Here is a 20,146-nt window from a genome sequence, read left to right on the forward strand (position 1 = left end):
GTGTGTGTGTGTGTGTGTGCGCGCGCGCGTGTGCGTCAAGTGGGAGTCGGTAAGACAGCAGTAAATCGTAGGAAGAACAGATGTGCAGCATGCAAACATGTACATACTATTCTCATGTGAGACGCGCGCGCGTGTGTGTGTGTGTGTGTGTGTGTGTGTGTGTGTGTGTGTGTGTGTGTGTGTGTGTGTGTGTGTGTGTGTGTGTGTGTGTGTGTGTACAGTACGCGCGCGCGCGCGTGTGTGTGCAGTGTCCATACCATTGATATCACCGACACACACTGCGATCTCAACGGAATGATAATCAATTCTCTAGTAAACCAACTGATAACAGATCACAATCTGATGACGTAATAAGTCCTGCAGAGCAAACCCCAATCTAACCATTTTAATTCATCAGTAACCAAAATCAGTGCCACTCTATGTAACAATTGAATACAATAGACTGCCATAGTTTGCATGAAAACATAGAAATCGTTGAGGCAGCAAACACTATAGTACTACAAAGATATTTTAGCTACTACGGCCACAATCAGTGACAAACTATCATTTCCTTTCGCATCCGTTCTTGTAAATTTCTGCACGAAACAGTTGTTGTCTATCATAGGATACATAAACTGAGACACGACCCGGACATCCGTTTGCGTCACACGTGAGATACACGTCATCAGCGGTCACGTTCGCTAATTCTATTGTTTACACTCTATTGACGCACAATACCGTGAGTACACGGTTCGTCTACACATCTGATATATTCATTCAAATCAATAATCATAGCCATATTTCGTACAAGACAAGAACACAATAAAAACGTGGAAACAAACAAATCCGACACTCCAGATCAATGATTGGTGGCGATCACGTCACTGCGGCAGGCAACTGTCGCATACGTTAAACGCTGTCGTTCCGGAAGCGTTTAACGTAACAACACCCGTTCCTGACCACACCATGGTCTTTAAATAGCACCCACTCTCCGAGCTAGATCCATATTCTGGCCTAGTGACGGTGAAATGCGTTCTAACGCTGCTGTTTCGTTTCTGTTGAAGCTCGTCACTCTTTTCAGCACAGTCCAATATCTACCTGTAGCTCAAAGAGAACTAGAAATCAATAATATCGATGTAGGATCCGGAACGCCGGACCTCATCAAGATCGATTGTCCCAATGATCTGCAGCCAACAACTCAGCGTATGGTTTTACTATTTCTTACTGAAATAAATTGTGATAACGTGGTTGTGGTTACAGCTGTTTGCATCGAGAAACTCTACGCTGCAGCCATGACGTCGCCCAAGATGTGGGCAGGATCACACGACCAGCACCGTTTTGCCTTCAGCTACAAGACCGACGGTCCCTATCTCAATACAACAGAGTGGCTGCTGCCGTCAAGCAAAGGTCCCTACAATCTTATTGCGCAGAAGGGAAATATATGGGAGCTAAACGTTAGGCAAGAAAGTGAAACCCTTTGTATCGATCGATGCGATGTGAAAAACGTGTCCTACCGTGAAAACTCAAACGACGGCTGGCATATTGATACAGCGTTCACTGTTGCTGCATTCAGCGACGCTCGCTACCGTCTCCTCAGTGCAGACGTCAACGTGAGACAATGGGTGGATGGAGATCGAGACGAACGGTCCAAGCAGTTTGATCTCAACGGTGATGCTGTCGAAACCTGTGAAAGCGCTGCAAGCCAGTGTGTTGACAAACTCTATGTTTTGTCTGTTATTTCTGGAAAACAGCCATTTGGCTTGAACAGGGTGAAAGGGCTCAAACTCAGAGTGTCCGATGGTACAAGCAATATGACAGTAACGCTTCCCAAGCGTCACGGAGACCTCAATGATGAAGGTATCAGAGCTGAGATGTGGGAAGTCGAGTCCAAATCACTGTCGTCTGAATCTCAGTGCATTAAATTTAATAGCGTCAAAGAGATTGCCTTCACAACGACCGCGAGACACCGCGACTACCAAGTACAGTCGGTATTCGTGGTCGCTCGGTTAAATTCGGGCAAGTTTTCTTTGATGGCTGCTTTTGTCGATCCCATTTCGTGTAAAGAAGTGAATCGCTTCAACGAACTGAAGTTTGGTGTCTACAATAACTGTTAGAGCGCCAATAGGTAGTGTTTTTGAAGTCTGTAGGGAATTGTGTCTGTGTCTGTGTATGAAAAAATGTCAAACAAACTTACATTTATCAGACTACCTTTCACAGTTCAGCGATTCACCAGCAACTCCGCAGATTGCATCCACCCATCTGACGTAGTCAGCCTATCCTACCGTGCTACCAAGGACGGATGGAACATCGAGACGGCCATAATTCACCGTGGTCTCTCTCGACAACAGATACCCTCTCCTCTCTGTGGCCATAGACGCGTACACGCGTAGTACTGATGCATGGATCGACGCGCAGACCAGACGAAACAAAGGGACTTCACGTTGAATCGTTTCGTGGCAGAACCGTACTGTCGCTGGGCGAGGGACGAGTGCGTCGACAAACTGTACGTGTTCGCTCTCACTTCGGGAAATTTCACGTCCGAATCGGACAGTCACAATGTGTTCGGTCTCAGAGTGACTAGCGACAAGCGCAAAGTAGTCAAGCTGTACTATAGCCTCGAACTTCCAGACCAGAGAGCGCGCGAACTCTAGTCTGGACCAAGTCGATACTGAAATGATTTCGGAAATAGCCCTTCTAAGCCAATCAGCTTCTACAACACGAATCTCGGTTGTAAATTCTGATTGGCTTAGCAATAATTGGTTATGCTAAGTGCACTAGCACTGATTGCGCGCGTGTGAAATCCTCGTGGGCGGCTAAGTGCACACCAGAACAATTACTAAACTCTGCATGCCAGGACAATGATTAGACTCTGCACGGACACATCTTAGTTTTAGTTTCAGCTTCATTTCTTCGATATTTTCAAGCTTGCAATGACAGGTGACATGTACAGCAGCGTCGCCAGACCATCACCTTTGACAACTGGTCGAGCGGTAGTCTCGCTAGTCGAGCGGTTAGACTAGCTAGCAGTCTGCCGAAGAATCAAAGAGTCCTCGTTTCATGCCGTCTACCAAGATATTGCCGCAAACACGGCAGACGTCTCTTCTTTGTTCGTGAGATCTCATGGCATTTACAAATGATATGTTGATCTAGGTAAAACGATCCTACACTGTTAGACACCATTTAGCATGGTTATTGATAAATACTTCCGAAATCATTTTAGTATCGACTTGGTCCAGACTAGACTTCGCGCGCTCTCTGGTCTGGAAATTCGAGGCTAGCTGTACGATCGCACCGGAGACGACTATCTAGAAAACAAGGCCGATCTGTGGATACTGAATGTCAAGCAATTTGTTGGATGTCATCACTGTTTGAAGTTTGGTGCACTCCGGTGCATGATTTTTCGATGACTGCACGGTCTGTGAACTCTTATTATGTGTGTGACAAATGGCAGGCACAGTCGGGAAGCTGTACGTTTAAATGTTGAAACGTACGTAATCAAATCAAATAAACTGAATAATGTGAGACTTGTGCGTGCAGTGTCCACACCATTGATATCACCGACACGCACAAAGATCCCAGCGGTCAGAAGTGATCATGAACTCTCTAGTAAACCATCTGGTCCATCTTATAAACAGATCACAGTCTGATGACGTAATCAGTGCTGCAGAGCATAAATAGTCCTGCAGAGAAAAACCCCAATAAAACCATTTAATTCGTCAGTAACCAAAATCGGTACGTGCCACAAGCAATTGCATGAATACAATATAAAACTACCACAGTTTGCAGTCAATATGAACACATAGAAATCCTCGAGGCAACGAACGCTTGTACTACAAAGACATTTTGGCTAATAGGTTCACTAAACTTTTTAGAGACAATCGTCGACAAACTATCATTTTCTTCCGTATCCGTTCTTGTAAAAACCTTCTGCACGAAAAAAATTGTTGCCTACTTAGAATACATGAATAGACCGAGACAAGACCTCTAGATACTGCAGAGTACAGTTTGCGTCACACGTGAGATGAACGTGATCAGAGGGCATGCGCACTCATCAATTCTACTGTTTATACAATCGATTGGCACACAATATCGTGAGTACAGGTGCATCTACAGAATAAGAATGATTCTGAATCTGGTATCTTCATTCACTATCACAAACCATAGTTACTTCTTGCCTATAACACAATAGAAAGTTGGAAACAAAATCCGACACTCCAGATCACTGAGAATCTCTTGATTGGTGGCGATCACGTCAGCGCGGCAGGCAACTGTCCTGTGGGTAATTACCCAAAGCCTGGATTTCCGGGCTAAGGGTATAGTAATCGTTCGATGACCGACCGAGGGAGCGACCGTATTTGTACTCGATTACCACAGATGCAAATAAAGCTATTCCAACCAATAGACGAGAAGTGGTGTCATTACCGACCAATAGACGAACATGATGTCATCATGAGGCTCCACCTCTCTTTGTTTGGTAGCTGCTAGCGAGAATTCGGCCATCGGGCGTCCGTCCTGTACATGGTGTTTAGTCCTTTGCTTTAAGGGTTTAGCACATAGAAACAACGCCTACAGTCTACATTTGCACGTGTATGTTTCTCCAACAACAACAAGCTTGAATTTTTGGTGTACGTGGCTGAGCGGCCGTGGTGTTGTTGCAAAAATCACTAGTGTCGTCTTCAACAGAAATTTGGCGCTTGACGGGAATTTGCGAAGGGAACGTGCATGGTCCATGACAGCGTCTGTTTGTCTGGACGAAGCGCCATGTGGTGTGCATGTACACCAGCCGAGAGTTTAGCACTATATAGTGCTTCTCTCTTCATTAATTAAGGTTGTCATTCCGAAAGATATATCTCGTAGGCCGGGCAAACTTGATTCACAGTTTAACGTCCCCGCCCGCATCGTATTCCGGGAAAACGAAATAAGTTTAATTATTTATTATATAGGACACATGACACCTCGCACGTGCCTGTCTCGTGTTGCGCACGTTAGTTTTCACAATATGGCTTCCTTCGTACGCGTGCACGTGTGCACTGCTAAGTAAACCCTGGTTCACTGAACTGTTTGGTCGCTGTCTCCTTCAGAAACCTTTGAAGATCTGCTGACATCAGTCCAGGCCGGGCGCTTCTCTATTGTGAAGGATTGAAATTCCTTTCTGACCAACTAGAATCCGGCAGATCCTATGTCAACACAGTGTGCTCCGCCCTGTGGGACATAGATTGTCATCGCGGGACCCTTGGTCTCCGAGGTTGCAATGTTCCTGAGATGTTCAGGAAGTTTAATGGGTACAACACCCCAGAGCTCTCCAAGCACAGGAAACGGAAGTCTCAGAATCTGAACGCAGACAAGCTTGCTGACCATACAGCATCACTGTATAATGCTCTGCTGACTTCTTGGCTGAACACTTCTGAATGGGTTAGTTTTAGACATGCAACTGAAACTCTTGCTCGTTCATTGGACTCCTATGTTTTACACCTGAGAAGTCAATGCAAGACGATGAAGCTACATCATGAATCATCTAGTTTACCTGTTGCTGATAAAACGTCTGTTCAGCTTCTAGCAACAAACAGGTCTCCATCAAATTGCCTCAAGAAGCTAAATGATGCCATTTCTTCCTCATCACCATACGAGCCCAAATTTATAGGTAACTATGCTCCATCTGATCGACGAGAAAAGTATCTCTATGTGCAACAATTATGTATGGGGCTTAGTAGACCTTGTGTTCTGTGCACTTATTCCATTGGTGGACGAGTAGGTAACTACCTGTTTGTATGGCCACTGCCAGAGCAAGTCACCCTTGAAGCTGCTCTGAATGACAACCAGAGGGTTGTGTCAAATCTTCAAGAAGACCTGCCTGTTTATCATCGGCGAGCTCTTCAATGACAGTTGGTTTCCAAAGTTGGACGGATTTTGCCGAAGACTAACTTGGCTACACTCAGAGAGTTCTACCAAGTGGCAACAGGAGATCAGTCAGCCAATCTAACAACAGCTGAGGAAGAACCTGATCAAAGGCTGAGGGAAGCTCTTGAAATGGAAGACGCTGACTTGGTTGTTGATTTACGCGAATCAAACAAACTGCACAGTAACAAGTTCTCTGTTTTCTGGGAGAAAATGAAAGTCTATCTTGATGAATCAACATCAGTACATGAACGGAAACATGGTACGGTCACCTACATGACTAAGGCAATATCAGTAAGAGATTTGGTTCAGGAGGTAGCCAAAATGCGTCCTGGACATCCTGTGCCGACAGAACAGTGGGTCCGTTTGCAGTTCTGCCCTAGAAATCCCCGATCTAAGGCTGCAGTAAAATATAGATCACAGTTTAACTTCAAGATGATGGTACAAAAGCATCAGTTTAGACACCACCATGTTCATGCCCACTATTGCGCCGCACTGTTCCGGTACATAAAAGAGTATGCCATTCAGGTTCGTGATCTAGCTTTTTTGTCTCCTTGGATGACAAACACCGCATCAAGGTTGGAGAGCCTAATAACCCTGTAGCGGCTGCGGAAAGAGGGAGACGGGTTTTGGTGGCTGGCCACGAAACGTTTGAAGTTGCAGATCATGACTTCACGAAATTTTCAATTGTACCCAGTGTTTCATTCATTGTCCAAATTCCTGAGACAATGGAATCTTCATGGTATGACGGCTTGGTTCACGTTGGATACAAAGACGCGGTTTTAGAACACTCGACAGCACTTCGTCACGCATCTGAGCTGTACTCGATTCTTCTGAAGCAGATTGAGAACAAGAGTATTCTCTTTCTCTATCCTCATGGTGGCCCTGACCACCAGCTGACATTTTTCTCTGTCCAGCTATCATTGATTGCTCTTTTCTTGAATTTAGACCTGGATCTTCTTGTTGTAGGACGAACGGCACCAAATCATTCTTGGAAGAATCCTGTTGAAAGGATCATGAGTATAATCAACTTGGGTCTACAATGTGTAGGCATGATGCAGAGTAAAGGCAGTGAAGAGTTTGAAAAGGCAATAAAAACTGCCAACGGTGTCAACGCATTGCGCGAAGCAGACTGGTATGGCAATGAAATGAAATCCTCTCTTCGTCCTGCTGTGCAATTGCTAAACAGTATAACAAGTCGTCTTGAATTGCACGGAAAGCCTTTTTCTGTTTTCGAAAGTGCTGATAGCAATGAAATAGATCCTTTTTGGGAAGTACTTCACCAGGTAGACTGCACCTTGGAGAAAAGTGAGACGAGCAAGTCTGATTTGAGTAATTAGCCCAAGTTGAAAGAGCTGTTTGATCACTGTTGTCAAACCCGTCATTACTCATTTTGCGTGTACACACACACACACACACACACACACACACACACACACACACACACACACACACACACACACACACACACACACACACACACACACACACACACACATGTATATATACCAAAAGCTCGATGGAGAGCCATATAGGACCACGCCCCTTTCTGTTGTGCAACCCGGATTATAAACCTCGCTACGCTCGGCAATAATGACCGCCAGCCCTCATGCCGTCGTGAAAAAGGCTGGACGTTAAACTGTGAATCAAGTTTGCCCGGTCTTAATTAACACAACATCACCCGTTCCCAACCTTCCGGCTCTTTAATTAACACCCGCGATGCGATTTAACGTTGCTGTTTCGTTTCTCGCGCTCCTCGTCACTCTTTTTAGCACAGTCTGCTATTTGCCGGTAGCCCAAAGAGATCTAGAAATCAATAGAATCGATGTAGGATCCGGAGCGCCAGACCTCATCGAGATCGATTGTCCCATGATCAATGATCTGCAGCCAACAACTCAGCGTATGGATTTCCTATTTCTTACTGAAATAAATTGTGATAACGTGGTTTGTGGCTACAGCTGTTTGCATCGAGAAACTCTACGCTGCAGCCATGACGTCGCCCAAAATGTGGGCAGGATCACACGACCAGCACCTGTTTGCCTTCAGCTACAAGACCGACCGTCCCTATTTCAATACCCTAGAATGGCTGTTGCCGCAAAGCAAAGGTCACTACAATCTTATTGCGCAGAAGGGTGATATCTGGGAGCTAAGCGTAACTAAGAAAGAAAAAAATGAAGTAGTAAGGCTTTGTATCGATCCATGCGACGCGAGAAACATGTCCTACCGTGAAAACTCAAACGACGGTTGGAATATTGATACAGCGTTCACTGTTGCTGCGTTCAGCGACGCGCGCTACCGCCTCCTCAGTGCAGACGTCAACGTGAGACAATGGGTGGATGGAGATCGAGGTGAACGGTCCAAGCAGTTTGATCTCAACAGAAATGCTGTCGAAACCTGTGAAAGCGCTGCAAGCCAGTGTGTTGACAAACTCTATGTTTTGTCTGTTATTTCCGGAAAACAGCCAGATGGCTTGAACAGGGTGAAAGGGCTCAAACTCAGAGTGTCCGACGGTACAAGCAATATGACAATAGCGCTTCCCAAGCGTTACGGAGACCTCAATGATAAAGGTATCAGAGCTGAGATGTGGGAAGTCGAGTCCAAATCACTGTCGCCTGAATCTCAATGTACAAAATTTAACAATGTCAAAGAGATTGCCTTCACAACTACCGCTAAATACCGCTACTACAAAGTACAGTCGGTATTCGTGGTCGCTCGGTTGAATTCGGGCAAGTTTTCTTTACTGGCTGCTTTTGTCGACCCTATTTCGAGTAAAGCAGTGGATCGCTTCAACGAACTGCAGTTCAATCTCTACAATGACTGTTAGAGAACAAGACAGCATGTATTTGTAGTGTTCTTGAGGTCTGTAAGAGCCTGTGTCTGTGTCCGTCCATGGTAAAATGTCAAACAAACTTACCATCTAGCAGACTACTGTTCACAGTTCAGAGATTCACCAGACGTGACAGTAAATTAACACTAGCAATAGTTGTTGTTTACTTATTTTGTGCCTAGTACAAAAAGTGCTGGTAGACTAGGGTCGTCAACGACATGGTCTCTCGTTGCAGGTACTTCCTTCAGTGGGAACTCACAAGAAACAATTCTGTGATCAATTGCGACCTGTTCTCGTGTGATATATGCATCAACCGACATATGCTGCATTCTGACACTTCACAAGTGATCTACTACCCTGTTCCTACTCGCCCAGACCAGGATATCTAACGTGAAATCATAGTCGACGATGTTCAAGTGTGAAGCCGGTATTCCGTATCATATCAACACTCACATCATCACGTAATAAACGGTCTCTACAGGCACACTTACTGTAAATTATTAATCGAAGAAAATCCGAATTTTTGCGTGCGTGCGTGGGTGCATGGTTGCGTTTGTGTGTGTGTGTGTGTGTGTGTGTGTGTGTGTGTGTGTGTGTGTGTGTGTGTGTGTGTGTGTGTATGCGTGTGCGCGTGCATGTGTCGAATCTAATCCTTGTGCAAATATTCAAAGACAAATTTACTCACTCAAAACCACTATACAAAACGGTCACAACAAATAGGTCAACAACTAAAGATTCAGACATGTGTATAGTATTTCCAATGCGTCGATCAGTCCATATCAACACAGCCTACTGCCTCCCACTTTTTGCTAGAAAGTGATCGATAAATGGCCCACATAATCATTGGCTCACCAACAGCATACTCTGGTGAAACATCCGGTACCTTCTCTCCCAACACGCATTGAACAAATTCCATCATCGTAAAAGGAAATGAAGCAAAATAGCCGTGTACAGGCTCAAACGCCTTACCATCGGGAAACTCATCATTGTACAATGTCAGGCCACCTTTAAATGTACCACCAATGGTAATCTCACCCTGTAAATAAAACTACACACCAAAGTAAAAATACAAGGTAACTCCTGTATCATACTTTGGATCCAAAAATGCGGAAGTATGGTTGGTTAGACAAAGTCGTGTCGATTATCAGTGCTGTAAAGCTAGCTGTCTTGCCATTTTTAAATCTCAAAAGGGCATCAGCAAGAGTCTCATAGTTCGCTGCTATTCGATGGGCTAGTGGATTACCAGTAATTCCTATGACCTCTTCAATTTCTCCTAACCTTTTCATAGATTAAAGGAAATAAATCTTTAAATTGTTTAGTTAGTAAAACGCTTAACTAACCACATCCGTAAAGGTCGAATCCAGTGGCATGATCCAGCCATCAAAAGACCTCCTCCAACTTGTGCTGGATCGTATTGCCATGAGTCAAAGTCAAAGTCTGTTCTACAGCATATTGTAACGTCAGTACATCTATAGTTTACCTGTTTCTGCTGCTTTTGCAAACTCACCTGTCTAAGTGAGTACATGCATTCACTCTTACACTCACACTCACACTCTCTCTCTCTCTCTCTCTCACACACACACACACACACACACACTCTCTCTCTCTCTCTCTCTCTCTCTCTCTCTCACACACACACACACACACACACACACACACACACCAGTACAGCACAGCAAAGTGTGGTTTTAGACAAGAAACGTTCTAAATCTTACATTGCAGGACTTTCCCAGTAGTGAGCTTTAGCATAGTAGACATCTCCTATAGCTTCTTCTTCAATCAACTGCTTGGCTTTGACAACCTTTTAATGCACCATACAAATTATACTGCAGAAACTTGCCAAAGTAAATTTAAATAAATTTCTGGACACACACACACACACACACACACACACACACACACACACACACACACACACACACACACACTGAGAAAGACACCGCTGCAGTATTTCTGTGTACATACCTCAGGCCAGTACTGAGCGTTCTCACATACCATAAAGACCTTTCCACTTCTCTTAGCAGCAGCCAGCACATTCCGACAAGCAGCAAGAGATACAGCCATCGGTTTCTCCAACAGGACATGTTTGCCCGCCTCCAGACACTCTACAGCGGCTTCCTCGTGCAAATGATGAGGCAACATGATATCAACAGCATCAAACTCTCCCCACGTCAGCGCGTCTTTCAACGACTTGAAGGCCTGTTGCAACCACAAGTACACAATATTTATTAAATTTTGAATGAAAGTAAGCCGGTCGTTCGCCTACTTTAGCTCCAGTTTTGCTGCTGTAGTCTGCAGTTCTCTCATCGTTCACGTCGACAACTGCCGTAACTTTCGCAAGGCCGTTGCATTTCAAAATAGCGTTATAATGATGTTGAGCTATATACCCACAACCAACCAACGCCAGACGAATGGATTTGGACATTCGTTGCAGATGAGTGTGGAATCAGCCTTGAAGTCCCGGACCGATAGCGCACTTCTGTCAAACCTGCGGTACCATAGACCTTGGTGCACACACACACAACGGTACCGTGACCGTACATGCATCAGGTATCGGCCAAGAGTTGTAAAACACACGGGATGTGCATATCGTCGAGGAAATCACCTACACGCTATCGTAAATTGGAGTTATATTAATCGAGTAGTGACGAAATTTACACACTAGGCATCTAATCTCAGATTGCAACACACGACTTGCTAGGACAACTAGGATACCCACTTTATCGACAACTACCGTCACCAAATCCAACCAGATTTCACGGGCGCAGCGTCTCTCATCGTTTCAAGTTCGACCGGACGTTGTCCCTTTCGTTCAACAATAATCTTTATCAACTTTTCTAAATGCCGGTCGTGTCGGTCATCGCCGACGACTGTCACCTTCAGTCGACAACCTGGCTCAAAGTATCCCTGCTCGTGAGCCGCAGCAAGCTGGTTGACGACACGACGTTCCACCTGTATAGTACAGAGCCATTAAATCATGCCAGAAACAACACACGTGTAGCTACGTTGCACAAAATAGCAATACCTACTAGCTAGAACATAGACGAACGTCAAGTCGGCATGCAGCCACAATGACTCTAAAAGAAAAAAATGCGCTGGGTAGGTAGATTTAAAAAGGGAAATAAACGAGATGTCTGGCTGACGGGTAGAATAACAGGTAGACAGATAGGAAGGTAAACCGTCTACTCTTGGCCTCCCAGACCAGCAGCCTTCAATTGAATCGGCGCTACACGGGTCTGGAACGCCGAGGCTACCAAACAGTCGGAAAGGCCCAGATCTGAGATTTTTTTAAAAGAGGAAGTTGACCTGGTCGCATTCATACATATAATTTAAAGCGTTAACTAATTTGCTAGGCTGACCATGGTTTTTATACACGTACATGTAATGCAATCGTCTGTAGCAAAAGTCTACAAATCAACAGCATTGATCGAGCCGTTACGTACTGAAATGGTCCACCATGCTTTTAGTGTGCCTATATAGTCTTGAGATAGTAAGTCTAGACTGTTCAAGAGCCCATCTGTGGTAGCAACAGCAGAACCTTACTGCAGTCTGACTAGACAAGATGCACAAAGGCAGCAGCCATCACATACAAATTGTCTTACTATACGTCTGAGTCTGAGACTACACACTCCCTTCCTTCATCAGTGGTGAATCATGCCTATTAAAAAGAGAGGTTGTAACCCCCTGAACCCCTCATCTGGATCCAGGCCTGAGGCCCCTCTAAAACATGCCGATAGACAGACACAGATACACTATTGTGTCATGTATAATGAAACAATCTCGTTTGCAAATTGCTAAACAACAACAACAACAACAACAACAACAACAGACCTCGTGTTTGATACTGCGGGCGCCGTACTGGACATCATATCCATCTGCCAACACGTCAACAACATCAGCATCCCACACCAAACTGATCGAGTGTCTCTCTTCAGCCTTCACAACACAAGCACCCACATATCCATATGATACCGTCAGTTGAGGCAGTCGTCAAGAACAACTTACCTTCTTTGCCCACCACGTCAGCTCCCTATTTACCAACTGCATCAATTCACTTCTCGAGAAAGGCAAGAAATACACAATTTCGTTGATACGACCGAGAAACTCATTTCTCATAAAATGACGCTGTAAATATAGACGACAGCAAGTCACGTGTGCACAAGCTGTCAATAATAAAGTGTGTCAATCAGACCTTTAATATCGGCTGTACAACTTGTTCCTTGAAGTCCTTCGATATCGTAACACCTTCTCCAAAATCTCGCTTATCTACAGCATCACAGCAAGCTCATTCACAAAGTATTCATAATAGTCAAGATGAATTGCTTCTACAATACATTTTGTGTACGTATTGCACAGACTCGTTTAGGTTGTCTTACTTGGATTTTGGGTTTTCAGCTGGTTTGCTGCTTTCTCGGCTTCACATCTCAGTTGCTGACCATGAGCTGCAATCTCGTCGCTTGCTAAATTTGATGTCATTACAAAGATTGCGTCCTTGCATTCTATTGTTTTGCCTTGACCGTCTGTAAGTCTGCCCTACAAACGGAAGAGAAACCTCAAAGCACACACACAAAAGTGCACAAACACACATGCACACACACACACACACACACACACACACACACACACACACACACACATGGACAAATGTCAAGCCCTCCACGTCATTCAACATCGACCTTAAGGTCAGTTGTGGAGATAGCTCCCCTGCCTCTAGAGACAGGGCCTCCATGGACTATGTGGAGGCTTAGAGCCAGCGCTACAATCCACCTGGAGCTTGGCCGGAGTCATCAAAGTGCACTGACTATGGCGCAGCTGTGGGACTGGACGCCAAGGCCCAAAGTACCCGTCTGCTGCATGATGTTACTTGCATGATGTTACTGTCAAGCCAGCAGTCATGTCCACCCCAGCAGTCATGTCCACCCCCGTCAATGACCAGGTACTCATTTATACTCCTGAGTCGAGAGAAGCAATTGTGTGTAAGTTTCTTGCTTAGGAAATTATGCCATAGCTCGCTATCACTGTGACTTAAACCTGCAACCCTGCACAATTCCGGATGTTTTCATTCTCCAAATGCATTCCCTAACCAATTGAGCTGCAGCACCACACACACACACACACACACACACACACACACACACACACACACACACACACACACACACACACACACACACACACACACACACACACACACACACACACACACACACACACACACACACACACACACACACACACACACACACACACACACACACACACACACACACAGACCTCATCAAAGAGTTGCAACATCACAGTCAGGACATCAGGATGAGCTTTGTCAACCTAACAACACAATAATGACTGTCTCAAATAAGGAAGACTAAACCAAAACCTTATCCAATACTTGTATTACGTTCCAAGATCATTTCAATTATAAACTACACAATGCAGTACTTCATACAATCAGTACAACCGTATACATTCCCCACCATCAATAAGCACAAAAATCAATAGAAAATATCACGATCTAAAAATAGAAAATGCTACATGTTGACAACCTTGAAAAAACATTTCGGATCATTCACACAAGTCGTAACGGCAATTGATTCAATCTTGCAATAAATTAAATAAATCAAGACTCAGTCTAGTTGGCTGTTTCGAAGAGTACAGAGCACAGATGTAAAATGCACATACCACTGGCTTAGTGAATGAGCAAACAAGCACTTAACGTGTTGTCAGTATCTTATACTAGCCTCGCCAGCCAGGCTCTTCTGCGCAGTCGCTGAGTTAAACTCACATGAATCACGAGAGGAAGAGGAGCATTTGTTGCCGGAATTGCTCAGCTCCTCCTCCTTGTGTCATTCACGTGCGTTTAGCTTAGCACTGCCTGGAATAGCCTGGCTTGCGAGGCTAATCTTATACAACACTCTACGCTGATTTACTAACAAAGGGGTTCAAGTAACCAACAGACTTTGTGAAGTTATTATGACATTTTGCATGCTGATGGTGACAGCTATGTCACAGGAGCATAGCAAAGGATTGGGCCGGTTGGGCTTTTTGATAGCAGGCGATTAGACTAAGCGTAACTTCCAGTTAAGGTATATAAACAATTAAATATATTATTTATTAATATACATTTATTTGGAGTATCTGCAGTATGCGACAGGCATAGCTACTGTACTACAGTTATTGGAATTACTCTATATTGAACGCCTCGAACTCCAGTCTTACTCTGTTTCAGAACCCACTGCGCATACTTTTACAGCGCGTTAATTAAACTACGCCCTTTAGCGCTTGTTAGGCCCAACCACTTCAAATGTGCTTGCTACCTCCATGTGCCAGGCGTGTTATAGTCTACACATTTGGTCCCTTCAACTCCCTTCAGGTCTCACAATACTGTATATATCCAAGTCTAACATCCTCACCTCATCAAATAGCACAACTGCATTGGGACAGTCTCGCAGCTTCGAGGTTAGTTGACCTCCTTGTTCGTGGCCAACATACCCAGGAGGAGCACCAATCAGTTTAGCTACCTAACATCAGAAATTAATATTATTAGAGCATTGGTGTCGGCATGTGACATGCCTCATGTTTCTCCTGAAACTCTGACATATCAAGACGAATAAAACCCTGTGCAACAAAGCAAAAAATTTTTTTACAAATTCTGTAAAAATTGTATTTATGTAAAGTATTCAGCGGCATGCCAGGGTACCTGACCATCTAGTCATGCACCTACCCACCTTCCGTCATTCTAGCCATCTGTGTCTGTTTGACATCAGTCTATTGTCATCTGCCTCTTTGATCACCACCGATTGATTGTTTGTCTTGTCTGTCTGTCTGTCTGTCTGTCTGTCTGTCATTCTCTCTCTCTCTCTCTCTCTCTCTCTCTCTCTCTCTCTCTCCCTCCCTCCCTCCCTCCCTCCCTCCCTCCCTCCCTCCCTCCCTCCCTCCCTCCCTCTCTCTCTCTCTCTCTCTCTCTCTCTCTCTCTCTCTCTCTGTCAGCCTGTCTGTCAGCCTGTCTGTCTGTCTGTCATATATTTCCATTAAAATGAAATTTCCATCAAACTTTAAAAGCAAACCTAAAGTCCACTACATAATAATTACTACATAATACATTAGACCCATATGGGGGAATAAAACTTAAAAGAAGCTACTTAACTACAAGCTGTGCAAAGTCAGTGTTTGTCTGTCTGTCTGTCAGTCTACTTGCTGCTTACACATCACACATGCATAAATCTAGCATTTGAAAAATGAATCTGACCTTCCTCGATCCTTTGTTAATGTAACGAGCTACCTGCTTGGCCAACTCTGTCTTACCTATATATAATACACACAACCAAGTGAATACCCTCCCCACCACCACTATCAACAGTACATCATACCAATGCCCGAAGAACCGAGAAAAAGAAATACCAATGGATGATCATCATCCTGCCAGCCATTCTCTTTTCTTCGTATAGCTACACAATGATAAACTCCTCGTTATCACTACTTGACCAAACTACAAGCAATACACAACCACACTGCAACCTCAAGCACATTAACCAGGTGAGCTGATTCCACAGGTAAAGTTATCCAATGCATCCATGCAATTTAGGCCATGATAGTGGTGTGTGTGTGTGTGTGTGTGTGTGTGTGTGTGTGTGTGTGTGTGTGTGTGTGTGTGTGTGTGTGTGTGTGTGTGTGTGTGTGTGTGTGTGTGTGTGTGTGTGTGTGTGTGTGTGTCGGTGTGTGTTGGTCCTTCTTACAATCTGTATATAAATAAAAAAATTAATAAATCAATAAATTAACAAATTAATAAACAAGTCAAAACCCACTGTATCGTTCAGTAAATAATATAATTTAATTAATAATAAAAAATTATACATAAATGCATGTCATTGTGTATGAATACGGTACAATTATCAAACCATCAATCTAAAAACCACATAATGCTGACTCTACTCTCGTGCTCTTAGGTGTGGCATGCAGTTTCGTCTCTTCTGAGAAACAATTTCTATACCAGCTGCAACAGTTGTAATGGGTCCATCTTGACCAACAATATGCTGCTTCAGTCGCTGTTCGAGTGGAAAACGTCGACGATTTTCGATTTCGCGTTGTCGTTTTGTCTGTGCATACTGAAGAACAGACATTAGACACAACAAACTGATAACATTATGTATATTTATTAGTCATTCAATAGATTTGCTTCTTATAGCTAACCTTCCTCATTTAATATCTTATGGATCAATTAACATTTCTATTAATAATTTATTTATTCATCTTTTAGTCATAAATTTGATAACCACGTGCTTATAAGAAATTCAGTAATCATTGATATCTTACTGTTTCGGATGCATGTATTAAGACTTGATAAAGAGAATCATCTCCAGATGCAAAGTCAACCGAAGAGCGACCACTCTGATCCTTAGCTTGTGGATTAGCTCCTGTTGATGACAAACCATACAACTTTGATAAAGACTTGTACTATGTCAATATGTATGAATTAAGACACTGAAATCCACAAATCTAAAACAACAAATGGTGAGACAAACGTGCAGGCACAGATGTAGCAACGAGACAATTTGTGTGGACAGCACTCAGACTTGCTTTGTCTAAAATAAATGAAAGACTGAACAATAATGTGAGATGAATGAGTGGACAAACTGACAAACAGACAGAAGACAGACATACGGATGAGATAAATACACAAACAGACAGACAGACAAATACAAAGTACATAAACAAACAAAGATACCAAAAACAAGAACTCTTTAGCTTCATGCTAATCTGGTAATTTGATATTGTCATACAAGTAATCATGTCACGTATTGGCAGACAGAAATTCATATACACATACCTGACTTGAGTAACAGGTCAATAATGTCAGTATCTCTGAGCAAAACAGCATAATGTAAAGCAGTAAAACCCTTGAAATTGGCATAAGCACTAAGTTTAGCAGAAAACTCTTGTTCTCTTTGCTGAAGAACTAGACAAACATGACGAAAACATAAGACCAACACAAAAATATCATTGTATATAAACTTGCTATTTGGATATGAAGTTCTGTGTTTCCGTGCCATGTCGGAAGCTGTACTAAACCCGTCCTCAGCATCAATATCAGCTCCAGCATTAAGAAGAATTGCTGCCATGCTAAGAGCATCAATTTCAACAATTACAATCAGATAGCATAACACAATAAGGCAAGCTGACATACAGACATACATCCAAACAGACAGACACACTGAGGAAAAGATTCTCTGTACAACTACAGAAGTGTAATGTTCAAGTTGTATCAAAGAAATTTAGCATGTTGTGCGGTGGGTCTGAGAGGCCTGACTCTCTCAGCACCCAATTTTTTCCTCATTAGTCTTAGTTATATATAAGTGTTTTGGTTTGCTGTAATGTTAGCTTTCAATGAACATTAGTCTAGTTGTATTACTGTAGTTCTTTGCAGAATTGTAGCATAGTTTGATGTAAGAAATAAAAGACAGACAGACAGACAAACAGACAGACTGCACCGTAGATTGCTCTACCCAGTTCTTCAGCCACTAAGTTGGCTCCAGGTAGTTTGCATTGTTCTCTCTTATGTGTTAGATGTTTGTTTTGAAAATGTAGTTCTAGTGAACTTTCGTAGTTACGGAACTTTACATAGTTACCTTAATTGCTAGCATTGTGTTATAATGTATATTTGAAATACATGTTATGTGACAGAGAGACAAAGATAGACAGACAGACAAACAGATTGTTCTATTTAAACGCTTACTCTACTGATAACAAGCGCTAACTTTATGTAAAACAATAACAGTCAATGGACAAAATGTTGAATGTCTCCATCATATGTAAAGTCATCGAAGTTGCACTTAGACAACTTTGACAACTTCTTAAAAATCACTCAAGAGTTGCAAAACTGTACAACTACAGACAGTTGCTTCCTCCATCTATCTTGAAAGTCTGCTTCATGTTCCTTCCACGTCCATCTTTCAACTTCTTGAAGATCTCATTTAAATATTCAGACACAGACAGACATGCAAACTGCTAGACAGACAGACAGACAGACCCCAGATAAAATGGAAGCGGTGCTTGCAACCTACAGTTTCTGCAAAGTTGAACTCATCAACAAAAGAGGAGAGCTTATTCAAGATTCTTTTTAACGTCAGCGGTTATTTCCGCTTTCGTCAGTTGCGTCAGTCCCATTCGGTTGTATGTGGTCCCCGTTTCTGAAATAAATGCTTTTGTTGAGTTGTATTCATCCTTTGTTGTTTTTGTGGCTTATGTTCCTTTGTTGTGATCGAGTTTGCATTCTGTCTTTACTGTTGTGGATTCAGCATCAGGGTTTATCACAACTCTACCTTGCCCTCGTCATCATCTCGTCTTCATCTTCCTCTTATCGTCCATCTTGTCACTTCAGCGTCTGCGATTATTGCAGCCTTACCTTGCCCTTGTGGAATAGAGCATTCTCTCCAGATTATCTTGCCTTTGTGGCCTAGTGCGGCTTCTCCGGATTCTGTTGTCATCATCTCATCTTCGTCTTTCTCTTCATCTTATCGTCCGTCTGATGACTTCAGCGTCTGGGATTATTGCACCTTTACCATGCCCTTGTGGCCTAGTGCGTCTTCTCCAGATTCTGTCGTCATCATCTCTTGGTCTTCTTTGGATTCTGATGTTATCGTTTTTTCTGGCTTGCTTAATTAACTTGTACTTAGCTGTAGAGTCTGGCCTTTGTTTGTAGTTCTACTTGTTATGTATTTGTGTAATCTGTTGTTGTAGTTGTGACAATGTTACTTTAGTTTCACATGTATTAGCTTTGATGTATTAAATATATGATTATTTGACAGACAGACAGAAAGACAGACAGACAGAAATGCAGACAACTAAGACAGAAAAACAGACAGACAGACAAACAAATAGATTAGAAAATAGACAGACAGACTAGTTACCTACTCTGCATTTCCGTTGATCACAGCTATGTGCAATGGTGACCATCCCAACTGATGCTGGCAATTTACGTCAACACCATCCGTAGTTAACCTAAATTCCACTCATTAGCAGCATCACGCACACACACACACACACACACACACACACACACACACACACACACACACACACACACACACACACACCTGACAACCGCACTTGCATCACCCTTTCTGACAGCCGACAGCAACTCGGCTTCCTTGGCCTTGTTGCCTTTGCAACAAACATCTTATCATACACAATCAGAAGAACCCTCAAAACACACATACCGCTAGAAGAGCAATGAACGAGTAGCGCAGAGCCAAAAATACCCGACGTTGCAATAAAAGTAGAGCGAAACACACGGCCCACGCATATTTCTGCACCCCGAATTGCCAATAATCGACGAGTACGTAACTTCAGTTTCGTCGAGACAAATACATTCAACCAATACAATCGCCCGAATACGCGCGAGGTCATTTCGAAACCTCGAGTGCCAAACCGATTGCGCATTATGTTTCT

The 20,146-nt window shown here is 43.4% G+C and overlaps 4 protein-coding genes across 4 annotated transcripts; 2 read left to right on the plus strand and 2 right to left on the minus strand.

Moving 5' to 3' along the window:
• Window positions 1–962: 962 nt before the first annotated feature.
• Window positions 963–2,183, plus strand: LOC134189595 (uncharacterized). Its single transcript, XM_062657913.1, has 2 exons — window positions 963–1,182; window positions 1,240–2,183. The coding sequence occupies exons 1-2, from the start codon at window positions 1,008–1,010 to the stop codon at window positions 2,091–2,093; spliced, it is 1,029 nt and encodes a 342-aa protein (XP_062513897.1). The 5' UTR covers window positions 963–1,007; the 3' UTR covers window positions 2,094–2,183.
• A 5,410-nt stretch (window positions 2,184–7,593) lies between these two features.
• LOC134189663 (uncharacterized) lies at window positions 7,594–8,916 on the plus strand. The gene is made up of 2 exons (XM_062658013.1): window positions 7,594–7,774; window positions 7,833–8,916. The coding sequence occupies exons 1-2, from the start codon at window positions 7,594–7,596 to the stop codon at window positions 8,696–8,698; spliced, it is 1,047 nt and encodes a 348-aa protein (XP_062513997.1). The 3' UTR covers window positions 8,699–8,916.
• A 441-nt stretch (window positions 8,917–9,357) lies between these two features.
• LOC134189774 (dTDP-3,4-didehydro-2,6-dideoxy-alpha-D-glucose 3-reductase-like) lies at window positions 9,358–11,159 on the minus strand. Its single transcript, XM_062658149.1, has 6 exons — window positions 10,968–11,159; window positions 10,667–10,900; window positions 10,417–10,502; window positions 10,042–10,143; window positions 9,793–9,979; window positions 9,358–9,737 (listed from the first exon to the last, which is right to left on the minus strand). The coding sequence occupies exons 1-6, from the start codon at window positions 11,124–11,126 to the stop codon at window positions 9,471–9,473; spliced, it is 1,035 nt and encodes a 344-aa protein (XP_062514133.1). The 5' UTR covers window positions 11,127–11,159; the 3' UTR covers window positions 9,358–9,470.
• A 158-nt stretch (window positions 11,160–11,317) lies between these two features.
• Window positions 11,318–20,137, minus strand: LOC134189685 (mitochondrial disaggregase-like). The gene is made up of 17 exons (XM_062658039.1): window positions 19,915–20,137; window positions 19,792–19,858; window positions 19,610–19,696; window positions 17,715–17,818; window positions 17,526–17,654; window positions 17,012–17,112; window positions 16,689–16,803; window positions 16,069–16,146; window positions 15,948–16,003; window positions 15,272–15,316; window positions 15,112–15,219; window positions 13,976–14,029; window positions 13,078–13,234; window positions 12,894–12,967; window positions 12,707–12,826; window positions 12,533–12,637; window positions 11,318–11,653 (listed from the first exon to the last, which is right to left on the minus strand). Exons 1-17 carry the CDS (start codon window positions 20,135–20,137, stop codon window positions 11,438–11,440), a joined length of 1,839 nt encoding a protein of 612 aa, XP_062514023.1. The 3' UTR covers window positions 11,318–11,437.
• Between the last annotated feature and the right edge of the window lie 9 nt (window positions 20,138–20,146).

Source organism: Corticium candelabrum, chromosome 14 (genome assembly GCF_963422355.1).
Source record: "Corticium candelabrum chromosome 14, ooCorCand1.1, whole genome shotgun sequence".
Lineage (NCBI taxonomy): Eukaryota > Metazoa > Porifera > Homoscleromorpha > Homosclerophorida > Plakinidae > Corticium > Corticium candelabrum.